The sequence below is a fragment of the Zeugodacus cucurbitae genome, chromosome 3 (assembly GCF_028554725.1).
Source record: "Zeugodacus cucurbitae isolate PBARC_wt_2022May chromosome 3, idZeuCucr1.2, whole genome shotgun sequence".
NCBI classification, from domain to species: Eukaryota; Metazoa; Arthropoda; class Insecta; order Diptera; family Tephritidae; genus Zeugodacus; species Zeugodacus cucurbitae.
The window spans coordinates 14,173,527-14,189,278 of NC_071668.1; the positions used below are offsets into that span (position 1 = coordinate 14,173,527).

The 15,752-nt window shown below is 33.6% G+C and overlaps 4 protein-coding genes across 4 annotated transcripts; 2 read left to right on the forward strand and 2 right to left on the reverse strand.

The window, feature by feature from the left end:
- Positions 1 to 160: 160 nt before the first annotated feature.
- On the forward strand, positions 161 to 1,464 carry LOC105216592 (uncharacterized). The gene is made up of 3 exons (XM_011191173.3): positions 161 to 403; positions 482 to 835; positions 908 to 1,464. The coding sequence occupies exons 1-3, from the start codon at positions 293 to 295 to the stop codon at positions 1,319 to 1,321; spliced, it is 879 nt and encodes a 292-aa protein (XP_011189475.1). The 5' UTR covers positions 161 to 292; the 3' UTR covers positions 1,322 to 1,464.
- LOC105216591 (histidine protein methyltransferase 1 homolog) lies at positions 1,450 to 2,780 on the reverse strand. Its single transcript, XM_011191172.3, has 4 exons — positions 2,601 to 2,780; positions 2,311 to 2,546; positions 2,087 to 2,253; positions 1,450 to 2,020 (listed from the first exon to the last, which is right to left on the reverse strand). Exons 1-4 carry the CDS (start codon positions 2,693 to 2,695, stop codon positions 1,562 to 1,564), a joined length of 957 nt encoding a protein of 318 aa, XP_011189474.1. The 5' UTR covers positions 2,696 to 2,780; the 3' UTR covers positions 1,450 to 1,561.
- A 101-nt stretch (positions 2,781 to 2,881) lies between these two features.
- Positions 2,882 to 7,160, forward strand: LOC105216590 (GATOR complex protein Wdr59). Its single transcript, XM_011191171.3, has 10 exons — positions 2,882 to 3,467; positions 3,550 to 3,760; positions 3,825 to 3,957; positions 4,033 to 4,183; positions 4,324 to 4,497; positions 4,610 to 5,059; positions 5,140 to 5,331; positions 5,415 to 6,446; positions 6,512 to 6,733; positions 6,835 to 7,160. The coding sequence occupies exons 1-10, from the start codon at positions 3,165 to 3,167 to the stop codon at positions 6,910 to 6,912; spliced, it is 2,946 nt and encodes a 981-aa protein (XP_011189473.1). The 5' UTR covers positions 2,882 to 3,164; the 3' UTR covers positions 6,913 to 7,160.
- Positions 7,161 to 8,320: 1,160 nt separating this feature from the next.
- Positions 8,321 to 12,114, reverse strand: Pal1_1 (peptidyl-alpha-hydroxyglycine alpha-amidating lyase 1). Its single transcript, XM_011191180.3, has 7 exons — positions 11,789 to 12,114; positions 11,158 to 11,329; positions 10,852 to 11,092; positions 10,476 to 10,771; positions 10,198 to 10,404; positions 9,586 to 10,128; positions 8,321 to 8,984 (listed from the first exon to the last, which is right to left on the reverse strand). Exons 1-7 carry the CDS (start codon positions 11,873 to 11,875, stop codon positions 8,794 to 8,796), a joined length of 1,737 nt encoding a protein of 578 aa, XP_011189482.1. The 5' UTR covers positions 11,876 to 12,114; the 3' UTR covers positions 8,321 to 8,793.
- Between the last annotated feature and the right edge of the window lie 3,638 nt (positions 12,115 to 15,752).

Sequence of the window (15,752 nt, forward strand, 5' to 3'; positions counted from 1 at the left end):
GCACTCAATTTTGTAAAATTCTAAACATTTATTTATATAAATATAAAAATTGTATTTATTATTTTCATATAAAATTGCTGCACATATACAAAATTATGGTTGCTAGAACAGATTAAATAAAATTTGTTATCGATTATAGATATATCGATTGCATATGTCGCAGTTTGTGTCACTAATATTTATTTAACATTTAGATGAAAATACACAGCATACGCTAACATTTTACTTTTAGTGGCTTAAAGTGATCAATAGCAACTTACGAAGCGTCCATTTTTATGAAGAAAGCATAAGAATGGTTGGCAAATCTTCTGTTTCAGTGATTCAGGAATATTATGCTAAAAACAAAGTACCACCACCTATTTATGATTTTCTGGACGAAGAGGACGGTAGCTTTTGTTGTAAGGTAATACGTTTGAATATAAATATTTATTTCACTTATTTATAAACAAACTAATTTTTTTTATTACAAATATTAATGCAGATTAACTTCATGGAGACCGACGCTGTGGGTATAGGACGTTCAAAGCGCGATGCCAAGCATAATGCCGCCGCTGTCCTCATAAAAAGATTGCGTCTCGATGATTCATTTCAATCGGGCGATGATGCCGCTGGAGGCATACCACCCACTGATATGATTGTACAATTGCGTGACTATTGCGTGCAACAGGATATGCCTTTGCCAACATTTGAAATTGTACAACAGGCTGGCACGCCGGATGCGCCGGAATTCACGGCGTTGTGTACAGTTGCTTCTATACGTCGTTATGGCGTATCGGAAAAGAAAAAGGACGCACGACAAAAGGCAGCATATGAAATGTTGCTTGCCATTGTTGATGTGAGTACACACAAATAGTGTAATTATAAATAACCAATACGCATATTTCACCATATTTTCTATGTTTTATAGGATGTAAATAAGCTGGAGCAAAATATGCAAATAACTACGCTGCAAAATGCACAAAAGGAGATCGACGAAGAACGTTATCAAAAATTTAAAACTTATCGTGAGCTTACGGAATCGACCACTGGCGATATACCTGGTGTACGAATTTGTGATAGACATAATTTTTTCAAAAAATTCTATCCTGAATTGCGCGAAGCAGCGCATAAAATACTTAGAACTAGCTACGACTCGGTGGAGGATCAAGCCTTGGATGTACTGGAAGCATTAAAAATCAAACCCAAAATTACTCAAGCACCATCAGAAAAAGCCGGTCCCCTCTTTTTTATCGAATTGAATTGTGACTATGATGTGGTATTTGCTGGACTGGCAGATAAAGTGTACGATGATATAATTGATTATTTCAAAGTGATGCTTTAAATCGCTTAATTTCTGCGGATGAATTGCTGTTCTGCTGTTTTTGAATACACAAGTATGTAATATTAAAATATGTGATGCATGGATTATTTAAAATGAATTATTATTAAAATTAAAAATAAAGTACCATATTTTCAAATAATTTATATTATTATATTTATAATATATAAGACAGTAGTGCACTTACAATGCCTAGTCGATTTGCTGGTACTTCTCATTTTCTTATATCACATACATATGTAATTATTTTAATCTTAATTCTAAAATTTCTCTACCAACTCCTTCCTTACTTGTCCAGACAACTTTAAATTGAAAACGCTTATCGCCAGTAATCAATTCCTCGAATTGCCTTAGTCCACCACCAACACCGAAATAATAAGTTTTTGCTGCGACTAGCACAACACCGTCGGAATTTAGCTTTGCATAGAATGTGTCTAATAATTTTTGCTGATTCTCAGGATTGTATATAGTCTCTGACGTTAAAATATAATCAAACTTTTCCGCTTTGTCTTCTACACCTTTTGCAGTTAGTTGCGCGTATTCCCACCAATCACCGGCATAAAATTGTAGGGTTTGTTCCAGTGCGTCGATATCAAACTGTTCTTCTATTTCTTTTGTTGGATCTTCATCTACAGGTTTCGTTTGGGTTTTCACATTTAGCAAAACATTTGGTATTGTTATTTGTGTTAGTACATCTTTATTCTAGAAAGAAAGTGGGAAATTAGTTTCATTTGGATAGTGTATTTAAATTTATTTAATGTGTTTTACATAATCCTGAAAGTGCACTTCAGCGCCGCATCTATACGCATAGATGCCAAGTAAACCAGCGCCACAGCCTAGATCCAATACACGTTTACTCTGCCAATCCTGTGGCTTGATTTGTTTGGCTAGATATTGTAGCAAATCATCGGTACACTCCCAAATTTTGGCACCACCTGACAGGGTTAAAGGTATTATATTCGTATACAGCACATTTTCAATTTTCTAAATACCTTCATAAACACCAGGTATGAGATCCGAGTGTGTTTGTTCGGCTTTTGCTATATCCTTATTATCATTGTTATTGCATGTAATGTGTTCAATCAGAAATCCTGTGACAATATGTTGGATTGGTAGATCTGCTATGTGCAAAGTAGTAGCATTCAATTTATAAACATCTAGGTTTTCCAAGGTTTCCGCACTAATTGCCACCTGCTCCGCTTTGTACCATTCTGTTTGTCCATTCTTACTAGAAGTAAAATGTCCATAGATTTCATTATGTTGAAAATAATGGCTGATTTACCTTGTTGTTTTTACTAGTTCCTTTTCGTTTTCATTACTTTCGTTAACAAATGGATTGTCACTATCTACTTCTACATCAAAGCCGAATTTAAACATTTTGTAAATAAAGTAAAACTATGTTTTACTAAATAAGTAAACAAGTAGCTCCCACCTACACGTGCCCTCCGCGTTGCCAACTTGTTTCAATTAGTACCGATCTATCAAATATTCGGGAAAAAAGCATTTATCAATGAATTCTATATTTCGATATATTTAATATATCGTTGAAATTGATAACAATCTCTCATATTTAGTTTAAAGCTGATAACAGTAAACAAATAAAATTTTCTATTGTAATTGAATGTCTGGTTGGAAAGATTTGACTTTTGGAAAATGTTTTAATTGTGCTTAAATACAATAAAGTGCTGCGCTAACTACATAAAAGCATTATTTTCCAACTTTCGTGACTATTTCTATATTAACTAGCATGTAATCCTCGAAGCCCACACAGCCTGCATTTATTTGTTAAACACTTCAAGGACAAGCTTATGCTTGCAGGTGATAATATACTATATACAATAACAATATGTCACCAACTTCGGAGTCCGCAGCGGCGGCTAACAATAGTATCCGTGGTAGGGAGCGTGAAAATGCACACATCATCCAGCAGAGCAACAAGTGTTATGAACACCGTGAATTACAGGCAACTGCTATGTCTGTAGACTATACAGGACAATGGGTTTTGCTGGCTGGGCGACGTCACTTGGCATTGCAACGCCTCGGCCAGGATGATGGTACACTACGTGAATTCCAAAGAAATTCGAAATATGAAGTATCCGCTGCGGAATTTGCCACACTACCAAATCGTCAGGAGTATTGTGCAATTGCAGTGAGTAGTCTAATAATGAAATGACAATACTGAATTTATAACATTTTATTGTTTATTATGATTATTTGTGTTACTTTGTTAGACCAGTGAACACATTGACGTTGTTACATGGGGTGCTGCAGACATGCAGCACTATCACTCATTGCGTGGTCACACACGCATGGTTACTGATATAGATTGGCACAGCAAAAATAGCAACCTATTGGTGAGCTGTTCAATTGATACATTTTCACACATTTGGGATTTGCGCGATCCCCGCAAGCCCACACTGTCCTTGAGTGCAGTATGCATGTGTAAGTAGTCGGTATTACTTTATAAGTTTATATAAATCAATTTATGTATACAATTTAATCGCAGCTGGCGCCACACAAGTTGGTTTCAATCGTGTTTCGGGTCATCTGTTGGCGGCAGCACATGACGGCGATCTGCGTATATGGGATATGCGTAAAGGTTCGTGCCCGGTGCATTATATCACGGCACATTTGAATAGGTATTTTAAATTAAAATAATTATATGCTTATTTGTTTATATGTAAAATTAAATTATTTTGATATTTTGCTTCCAGAGTGCATGGCATCAATTGGAGTCATTTGCGTGAAACTTGCTTAGCTACTGCTAGTCAAGATGGCACAGTGAAATACTTCGATGTGAATAATCCAAGACGTGCAGAGAAAATTATAACTATGTCGTCGCCAGTGTGGCGTGCGCGTTATACCGTAAGTGAAATTATAATTATTAATTTTATATTTTACTAAATTTTTATTAAATTTTATTTATTTAATTTTTATTATTTTTTATTTATTTATTTAATTTTTATTACTTTTATTTATTTATTTACTTTAAATTGCGCATACAGCCTATTGGCAACGGTTTGGTTAGCATTGTTGTGCCTGCCATGGGACGCGGTGAGAATAGCTTATTGCTTTGGAGTAATAACAAACAAACAGATCCTGTGTGCTCCTTTGTTGGGCATACTGATGTGATACTAGATTTTGAATGGCGTCCAAATCGTGAAAATACATCGGAAATTGTAAGTAGAATTAAAAAAAAAAATTTCAAAAATAATAATAATTTCACAAATAATTTATATAAATAAATACTAATTATTGCAATATTTTCATTTTATTTATTATTTGTATCAGGAACTAGTCACATGGTCACGTGATCGTAGCTTACGTGTGTGGAAGATTGATGATATGATGTTGAAACTGTGCGAGCCCGATTTCGATAGCAATGAAGTGTGCGACACTCCAGACTCCTTCGCAGAGACACCTATTAAATTTCAACCGATACACTCATCATCTCTGTATCAGCCCACTTTGAGTTTGACGCGTGCTGGTGCCGCTTCGTTGCCCACAGAAAGTTCTGACAGTCTAACAATACCAACCTTATCGCGTTCGCCACCACCGCCCATGCGCAAGGAGGAGACACACATAGCACGTTCACTAACAGATCAGCCAACATGCTCGCTGCATCATGAGTTCTCGCTACTGAATAGAAATATGCCGCATGTCGAGGTTGACAAGTTAGATGCGATTAAGCGTTTTGCAGTCTTCAAGATTTCAGCTGGTGGACATGTAGTGGTGTTGCAGGTTAGTCTTCCCACTTTTATTTTTTGCTAGCTTTAAAACATATATTCATTGTTTTTGTTTTTGCTTTTCTTTTCTTGCAGACTGTTTTTCCAACTGAATATCCAAGTCCGAATATTGGACCCGAATTCTCCTTTTGCGACGGCACCACACTACACGAGCAGTTGTCTGCGGTGCTGCTGAAGACACTGAAAACGAACGCTTTGCAACGCGTTAAGAAATCACGCACTTGTGTTGAGCAATGCTTGCGCGCATTGGTGGGCGCCATGAAAAAGGTTTGTACGCTTAGTCAATGCTGTGCTCTTATAATATATTTTTATATTCTAATTACATTGATAACTATTTCATACAAAAACAGTCTGTTGGCGGTGTAACGGATAAGTCTCAACTGCGTTTGCAGTCGCCACGCTTAGAGGGTGCTTTGAGTGGTGCTCTACATGACGCCTGCATACCGTACCCACGCACTTCGGGTGTCAATTTCAACACCACAGGCCTTTTGGTGGCATTCGCACAAGCGCCGACTTCCAAACGCCTAACATTGCGTCATCAGAATACAACTCCGCGCACATTTTCCGCCATCAGCGGCGGCGTGCTCTTGGGTAATGTTTTGTATACGCATCGCGATTCAAATGCCTCCTTTTATCTGCAAGATCGCATGAGTGCGAAACATACGAAAAATCGTTCGATGCAAAAGCAAACCAATGCCACGCCCATCGTGCACATATATGAGGCCTGCAAGCTGTTGAATATCAGCTGTGAAATGGCTAAAGAATTCTCGCTGGACAAGCGTAATTTACGCGCTACGTGTCGTCGCAATCGGCAAGTGTGCGAAACATATGGACGTTACGATTTGGTGCCGATATGGACGCTCGCCGAGCTGATCGCCAAACCGAATATACCGAATGAAACCAAATACGAGACACTCTTCTATAAGGACCCGTTCAAGAAATTTCTACTCGAGGCATTAATTATGCATTTCGCGTGCGCTGGTGATTTACAGACGGCCGTTATGTTGGCATGTCTCTTTCACAAATGCCCCTCCACAACCGGTGAATTGGGCGAATTTATGATCACTGCCACGCAAGGCTACCAGCACAACAACAAACTACAGCAATTGAATAACACATCGCCCTACCACACCGTGTTGCCCATCGATTACCAAGCATCACATCCGAAATCGAACTCCTCACTGACGGTTAATGTGCATTTGAAGCAGTTGCGCAGCAATTCGTGGTCGGACTCTCTGGATTGGGTGGACTCGAAATATTGCAACTCAGACTCATATTCATGTTCGTTGATAAGACGCACGAAAATGCCGTTATTCGACCACTTCAAGAAGGTGTACGCGGACATACTGTTCGGCTGGCAATTGCTGACCAAACGCTCGCTGGTAATATAACCGTCAGAAGTTTTGCAATTGATTGGTTTTCTTGATATGCATTACGCCACTTTCAGATACTAAAGCATACAATGTTCTCGCAAAGCCAACCGCATGGTGTTGAATTCGTCACCGAGTGTACCGGTTGCAATAAAATGAAGCGCACACACTCGTGTACCAGCTGCAAACGTCCAGTGCTCTTCTGTCAGCTCTGCAATTTGCCGGTGAAGGGTGCCGCAAATGCGTGTCTGGCTTGTGGTCATGGCGGCCATATGGTGCACATGATGCAGTGGTTCAAGGTGAGTTGCTGGTAGTTGAACAAAATGTGGCTAAAGATTGCTGAAATTTTTTCTCTCTATCTCTCTGTCCCTCTCGCTCTCTCTCTTTCAAAATTCTGCAGAAACATAGCATTTGCGCCTCTGGCTGTGGTTGTAACTGTTTGAAGCAGACTGCCGCTTTGCTGGAGCTTATGAATTGATGGATTTCATGCAGACTTTTTTTTATTTTATTTGACATTTTAGTTTAGTGACCAAAAATGCCTTAAGTAGAGAAATGGCAAACTGAAACTTGACTTCGGTAAGAGCATATTTTATATTATTCAATGATTCTATATATTTACTATATATGTAATTGTTATATGGACAAAATATTCCTAGTTATATATCTTATATTTTCCGATTTAAGCGATTTTCATAAATGTACATCTATTTTTTCTCTGTCAAAATGGCTCTCTCGGCATATTTAATATGACATTTTCGATACAAAGAGTTCTGAAAATGCAAAATATAGGTTAATGGACGAAAAACAACAGAAAAATTTGTTTCACTAACTTGAATTTCATTAAAATAGCTGAACTAATGGAATATATCGAATATATCTACTACATCTCGTGACAACTCGAGCTCTCCATTTGTATTAAGAGGTTAGGGGTAGTCAGAGACATGAAAAAATGAGAAATTTCAGTAATTTTTTTTTTATTAAAGTCACGAAAATCTGAAAAAAAAAATTATTTTTCATAGTTATAGCTGTTTGTGTTGACCCAGTTCCAAAAAAAGTCCTTGCGGTGAGAAAATTGTAAGTCTTTTGAGATTCATCTAAAAACAATCTAAAAATTAGTTTTATAAACAGATAATCCTGGGCCTGATCGAAGCTTTTTTGTATTTTCAAAAATTAACAAAATTGTTTTTTTTTTTTTTCAAAAATTAACGAAATTGTTTTTTTTTTCAAAAATTAACAAAATTGTTTTTTTTTCAAAAATTAACAAAATTGTTTTTTTTTTCAAAAATTAATTGTTTTTTTGTTTTTTTTTTTTAATTTTTTTTTTTTAATTAACAAAATGGCGGCCTTAAGAAATTTTTTTTCAATATTTTCGGGAAAAAATCGACAGTTAATTAGTCTTAAAAAAATCAAAATTTTTTAAAAACAAAACCTCGATCAGACCCATGATTATTATGTATTCTAGATGCTATAGAAATTTCATTAAAATATACTGAGTTACAGTTGTCACCAGTTCAAAAAACATAGTTTTGAGAAAAACGCATTTAAAGTTTCACCCGAGCGTTTTGGAGTGCCCGAGCGCTATTTGTTATTTGTCGAATAACTCGAAAAGTAATTATCGGATCAACATCAAATTTTTAGAGAATATAAAAATTTATTTTTTGAAAATCCCGACTACCCATAAACCCTTAAGTAGTTTTTCGACCCTAGAAAATCGTTCGTAGGATCGGTTGTATATTTTTTATATTTTTCGAAATCGAAATAAATTCGAAGTTATTTTTTTTTACTTAGCGCCAAATATATTTTATTAAATAATAATATTCCTATACAATATAACACATCTTAATAAATAGTTAAAATACATTTAATTTGTACAACAATAGTTAGATAAAATTTGGCCACAATTAGTACAGTCACAGTGTTTTAAAAAATATGGAATTATGATTTCTAAGACATTAAAATATTTAATCACAAATACACAAACTTTTCATACACGAAACTGTTGCACATACATACATACATACAAATTTTGGATTTTTTAATGAGAAAATCACTGGAAACTGAGCGTTGGAATGTTTTGTAATCACGAAGATTTTTAAGTAATTTTTCTTTTTGGAATAATTTGAAGTTGAAATTTCGAGTTGTTTTGCGGATCATAGCATGTTTGTATGTATGTTTGATTTTTCAAAATAAACTATCATTCATCCAACAAACACAACATGAAAAAGTTGTTAAAAAAAGAAAATCAAATTCTCCCTATATTATAAGATTCCACATAGTGACGTCATAAGAAATCAGATAGTCTTCATTTCTTCAATAAAGCTTGCAGGCGGTGTTAACACTTTTGGCAAGTGTATGTATTTTAAGCGAATGGTGCACTAGTTAACATATTTGTCGACGCTTCATTCTCTTCATCACTGGCATTCTGATCGAGCTTCTCGAAGCCACCACGCTTGCCACGATCCAACAAGAGGCCGCCCAATTTGAATCCCTCTGGCTTGGAAGGGAAATCCCAGGCATGACGACGATTCTTCACACCAAATGGCAAACAACCTATAAGTAGTTACAATAGTTAAACGAAAAGCGAGTTGGTAGACTGGAAGCTGGATTACCACAAGGAAATACGAACAAACAAAGATTAAAAATTACGCACACACTTTAGGTACAAACTAAGGAAATAATTTTTAAACAAAATATAACAAAAATAAAATACAGTTAAAAAACTTTATTATCATTAAATTGTATAAAGAATATACTAAAATTACAAGATCGTGATGCTTAATATTAGAAGCAAAAAAAAAAAATACAAAAATAATAATAATAAATTTAAAAGGGCTGTCAAGCATAAGTAAAGTCTACAATTTGAGTACGCTAGCACATAAAGCAAACAGTTTAATGTGGTATAAAATATATTAAGTCCCAATTTTTTTGAAAGTTACACAAAACAAAATACATCGAAAAAATATAAAAAATCATGTACACATAAAAATCATGTACATACAAGTGTATAATTAAAAAAATATTGAAACACTAAAGTGGAGAAGGGGTACAACATCGCATCATCAAGGGCATTCATCACACACATTTTGACTGGAAGCGACCAATTTGCGATACACCAATTCACTAGGTGGACCAACACTTAACGATTCGTTACCTCGTTTGCGGCGACGTGCTATAATGAATGCCAGCATAAATGTAAGCGCGGCAAAGAGCAACATTAAAGTTGCCACGAGTATGGCGGTGCCACCGGGATGATGTGTTTTTGTTGTTGTATTTGTTGCGTCCATTGCGTCATGACTGCCTGTTGACAACATAGCGCCTGCTGCGGTATTGCCAGTGTTAGACACGTTAGATTTAACCGAAACACCATCCACTTGATATTCGGGACCGGTGCGACTCAATGTGTTGCTGCTACTAACTGCAGACGGTTTTACAGCTGACAACGGCAACGATTTGGCAACGGTTTTATGTAAAAATTTGTGTATACGCATCGGATTCAATTCGGCGACATAGATTTCATTGCCATCTTTGGTGACTGCGACATCATGTGGATTGGAGAATTGCATATCATTAGGACCGAACTTTGAGATCACCTGTTTGGTACGCATATTGAGCACATAGCCGCGTACTTCGTTGTAAGGTTGCAATTTGAGACCCAACTCGCCGACCGGTCCATTAACAACGACAAGTTGACCACCTGTAAGCGATTTACATTTCATATTATTTAATAAGTTAAATGTGAAATGCGTTGTAATTGACAATTCACCTTCTGCTGGCGTATAATCCATGCTAAACAAACGATCGCCGATGATTTGACTATGATATTGTGAATGGAATGTACCGTTGCTCCAGTAGAAACACTGCACGCGTCCATTTTCACGATCAGCTGCGCAAATCAATTGCTGTTCGGGCACAAGTGTGAGTGCGTGCGGTATGGCGAAGTAGTTCTTTGGCGCCACCTCAAATGATACGCCTAAATTCACATTATTACCAATAAGTACTGTTATATTCGTTAGCAAGTGGTTCATTGTTGTATACACTCACCAGAGAAAGAGTTTTGTCCCCATGAAAGAATTTTCTTTCCCTCGCTGTCATATTTCAAAATACGTGCATTGCAGTAACCATCTGCCACGAAAAAGTCACCATTCTCGAGCACGGCAACTGAAGTGGGTTTACAGAATTTCGCATCACCAACACCGGGTTTGAAGGCAGTACCCAATGTCATCAGCGGTTTATCATTAGAGCCGTGTGGACCAAATTTGAATACTTGATGCAGCGCCACATCGGTGACCCAAGCATTATTCTCATGATCGATTGTCAAACCATGTGGCATGTAGAAACTAAAATCAAATATATATATATAAGTTTATTGTAATATTATAATACATATTTAATATATTTTGTAACTAATGCCACTTACAGTCCCTTTCCCCAACCATAGGCGACATGTCCAGTTTTACGTTCTAACGCCAATATGGTATTATCGCGTATGGGCCCTTTTCTTGCATGTTGGAAGACATTTTGGTTGTCGAACGTATTACCATCCCATATGCGATCTACACGATGAAATATAACAACGTTGCCTTCTTTGTCAAAACTAACCGCACTCACGGCACCCAATTTAAGCTCATCAGCTGGCCATGCGCTTTGATACACATAGGCTGCAAACAAGTTAATAGTTCATTAAACATACATATGTTAAATACGGTATATTGGTGTTACTCACTTGTATTTAATTTCTCTATTTCCTCTTTCACATCGATTTTCTCGGCTTTTAGTTTAGGTGGTTGTGGCCAACTTATATCCGCCGCTGAGCCGCCCTGCATAATCTGTTGAATGCGTTTATTTGTGCTTATACTTGTGTCGTCCGACGACAGATAGCGTTGTATTGAAAGATTCTGAAAATTTAGCATATACATGCAATTATGTAGTGTGTAATGAAGTAAGTAAACATGCAAAGTTGTTTATTAGTTTTGCGATTTCTTATCAATAAGCAATATTGTAGTTAATAAATCAATACACAAAAACAGGCTGTTGACAATCAGTGGTCTAGCGTATTTGTATGAAAATATAAGTAATTTACTATTTAATAAGATTACTGCTGCATATTTAAATATATAAAAAAATTTCAGTTTCTTCCCCGTTGAAGTAGTGACGTTGTTAGTTATAATCAGTTCTGCAACAATAGCGCAACAGCATAATTCCCCACCCTAACAAATCGCTTATGCACACATGTAGAACTTCTTCTTCACACATGCAACAACAATAACTAACATATGCCAGCAAAGTATATAATAAATGCAAATCTATAATTTGTTATTATAAATATAGTTTAACAGGAAGTTTCAATTGCTTACCTCATCGCTGGCAGAGTCGGCTATACAAAACGCCAAAAACACTAACGAAATGCCGCAGGTAGAACGCACAAAGTTTGAAGTGATCATTTTGGCCACTTGGCTTCTTTGTCTCTGAATGGTTTGATTTTCGCCCGTTTGTACTGCCTTTGAGTATGTTTGTTATTTATAAATAACGAGATTCACAGCAAAAAAGACAACTGGTATTTTCTAAATAAAATACGGAGTCTTTTTTACATTATTAATTTTATATGAAATAAATAAATGCAAAGATGACAAAATTACTGTATACGTCTGTAAACATATGCCAACGAAGTGGAGATGATAAAAGTTTATCGATATCAACATATTAAAACGATATTTTAAAGTGTTTTCATTTGTTCTAAAGTTTTCAAACAATTCTTTTATTTGAGAAACTTGTTTCTTTTTTATGTCTTATAAAAATATATGAATTGGTATTTTGAATACGAATAAAAACTCGTTTATATCACTGTTGAAAAATATTATAATGTCAAATCTTCACATATCTAAAATAAGGTTGCCACTACACGCCTGCAAGGCGGAGGTAACAACTGCACAAATACAATCAAATTATCACAGCTGTTTACACATCCAATTACAACATTTACATTTGTTTACAATTTCCAATAGCATAGGAGAAATCTTAAGTTAGAACGAGACAAAATATTGCCACTGTAACCATATTGATATGATAACATGCTAAAAGAGGACAGATGAACACACATCTTTTCAAGAAGAATTTGCATTGCAGCGGTAAATGTCCATTTTGTGCAAAAATTTTGCCGTTTGAACATATAAAATTCTTTTGGTTTACTTTTTATTATTAAAATTAATTAATTTCTCTTCATATATAGAAGAAATACAAGGAAAAACATTTGCACAGGTGAGTGTGATTTGTGTTTATTAATAAATTTGTGTTTTTTTACCAAAATTAATCATATTACATGCAAAATCAACAAGTAAAAGCCGGAACTCACTATTAACAAAAACAACATGTAAGTTATCTCTAATTTTTGTTAAATTATTTAATATTTAACTAGTAAATTGTGTATTAAGCGAGACTGCTTATTATATAAAGACCCTGTAAAGAAATAGCGAATTGTGCATTGACAAAGCATTGAACGTTTCAGATATATTGTAGATTTTATAATTTTTAAAATAAAAGAATATTTAAAGTAGGAATTTTTAATGTAAATTTATATACATACATATCATTAAATCTAAACATTCATGAACATTATATTTTTAAATGCCTCTTTGTAATTTGAACATTGTTACAATTTTCTTTTTTTTTTAATATATATATATATAATCGTATATTTCATTTAAATAATTCCGCACATTTTTAAACAGTATTTTGGCATTTTTTTAATTTAAAAATTTCGAAAACTCAGCCGTTGGCACCTCATCATCCATGACCTGTCCTAAAAAAAGATCTTGTAGTGGACATCATAACTCATGGTTCATTTTAAAACAATAATCCAAAAATATTTCGATAGTAAATTGATAAATCTAGTTAATGAACGATGGAAAAAAGAAAATTGTGAAATTTGAATTTAATTAAAAAAAACACTTTTTTTGTGTGATTTTCGCAAAATTTTAAAATAATCTTTCTAACTTTTTGAGTTATCGTGTCCACCGACTTGAAAAAATGAGTTTTCAAATAAATACGTTTAAAGTTTTAAATTCGTACTTATCTGGCCTGATTGAAGAACTTCCAATGGGTATATCTCTTAGAATATTACTCGGATTGATTTGGTATTTTTGTATAATGTTTTAAACATATTGCATTATTTAATAAGAAATTTTTTTCAAATTTTGAAATTTTAAAACCCATCAATCAACTACTGATTTTTATATTATTTAGACTTTTAATTTTACCTTTCTCTTCGGCTTTAAGTAAAATATATATTTTTTTTCAATCTTCCACCTATAATATATATATTTAGATAGAGTAGGTGTAAAGCTAAAACTCTGCTAGGAGCAACTCGAGAAAAATTTGGCGTTGAAACTATAGCGGGAGGGGATTTTTTTTATTTTAGAATAGAAGAGCTTTTAAAAAGGAAAAAAATTAATTTTTTTTTAGAAAATTCTGAATGGGTGGGTAGATATTGACGTTGATATAGATTGGCTTCAAATTAACAAAGTCGTCCAAAAATTGCGTGTGGCCTTTAATGGGTTCTATAGTTATTGATCTCAATATCAGTCCGTTTTTAATTGGCTGCTTCTAAGGGACGAAATAAACCAAAAATCTTCTGTGTTATTTTTGCGAAGAGTATGTATTCAGAACCTTATAGTAAAAAAGGGATGAACGATCACATGTACACTGGATTTTCGGTTAGTTCGGGATTTTCGGTAGTTTCGGCCTTAAGAAACTTGTACAGAAATCTCTCGTAGCGCTCTCCAGTAATCAACTGAGTATTTAATCGCTAGCTGACTTGTTACTGAGTTGGCTTGACTTTTGGGTACCTTTATCAAATGTTTTTGTTAACATTATTATAAAGAATTATTTTTAAATATTGTTACTTACTCTTTCCGAAAAAATCTATTACTTTCAAAACTTTATCCAGCAGTAGAAGACTATTTTAAGTTTTTATTTGTAATAATTTTATTTTATTTTTTATTTGTTTTTTTCTTACAAGAAGTTTATATGCACTGGATCTAGTTACATTTAGTTGTTGGTTTTTGGTTATATTCCATAAATATTTTTTTTTTTGTGTCAAATAAATTTGTCTAAGCCAATATTTGAATGTTTTTCAAGAAAAAAAGTTTAAGAATTAATATTTTTTACATTTTGTTAAGGTGTCGAGCACAAAAGAGATTTGGTAATAGAAGGCAGTCAATTAATTTGCAAAATATTGGCAAAGTAACAAATTTGAAATAAAAAATAAGTTTAAAAAACTTAGTTTATGTATGACTTTGTCGATACTGTATAAACATAAGAAAATTGTTTTACAATATTTACTACATATGTGTATGTGTATGTATAATGTATGTATATATACTATTAACGTTTCTTTACTTACATTTCGCTATGACTATTATACATATGTATGTTTTTAGTGAGTTTGTACAACAATTTAAGGCAATTTATATGTATTTATGTATTATCTTTATTTTTATATGCATGCATATGAGCTAAGGTATTTATGTATGTGTTTATGTAACTACGTATGTATGTATGTATGTAAATTTTAATTACTTTTATTCATGAATTTTATTTTATTTTGTTTAATACAATTTTAATACACAGTTGATATACACATGTATGTTTGTGTTTTATGTATACTTTTTGTTGATTGAATGCTATTTTGGAGACAAATATAATAAATTTATATAATATATACATGTGTATAAGTAAGCATTGTATAAAGTTGAAAAAACATAATTAATTATATCTACATTCAAAATACAATATACATATGTATGTATAAATAGATATAATAACCGTTTATAAAAAAAACTGATTTAATAATTCTAAGTATGTATATATGTATGTATGTAAATGTTTTCATATTGATGATTGTTATGATAATAATGCACAGGTGATTATTATCAACAGAATAATGTTAGGCATGTTATACGTACATAATATAACTAATTTATATTTAATATAATAGAGTTTAAAAAGAAAATTTAAATTTGTACATATATGTATGTATATGCATAACGAATAATGCCATTGCACTGCAAAATATTGCAAATATACTAAAAAGTTATATATGTATGTATGTATAAGTACTTATATTTATTTATTTGATTTTATTTTTTTTATTTAATTTTTTTTAATGTAGTATGTTTTCTACATATGCATTTTACACATTTTTAATATGTCTTATTAAACAATATTTTTTTATTATTTTTGCATTCTTTTTGTTTTTTATACTATTTATATAATTAGTACTACAAAGTGTAAATGTTTTTGTTTCAGATATTCTCTAGACAT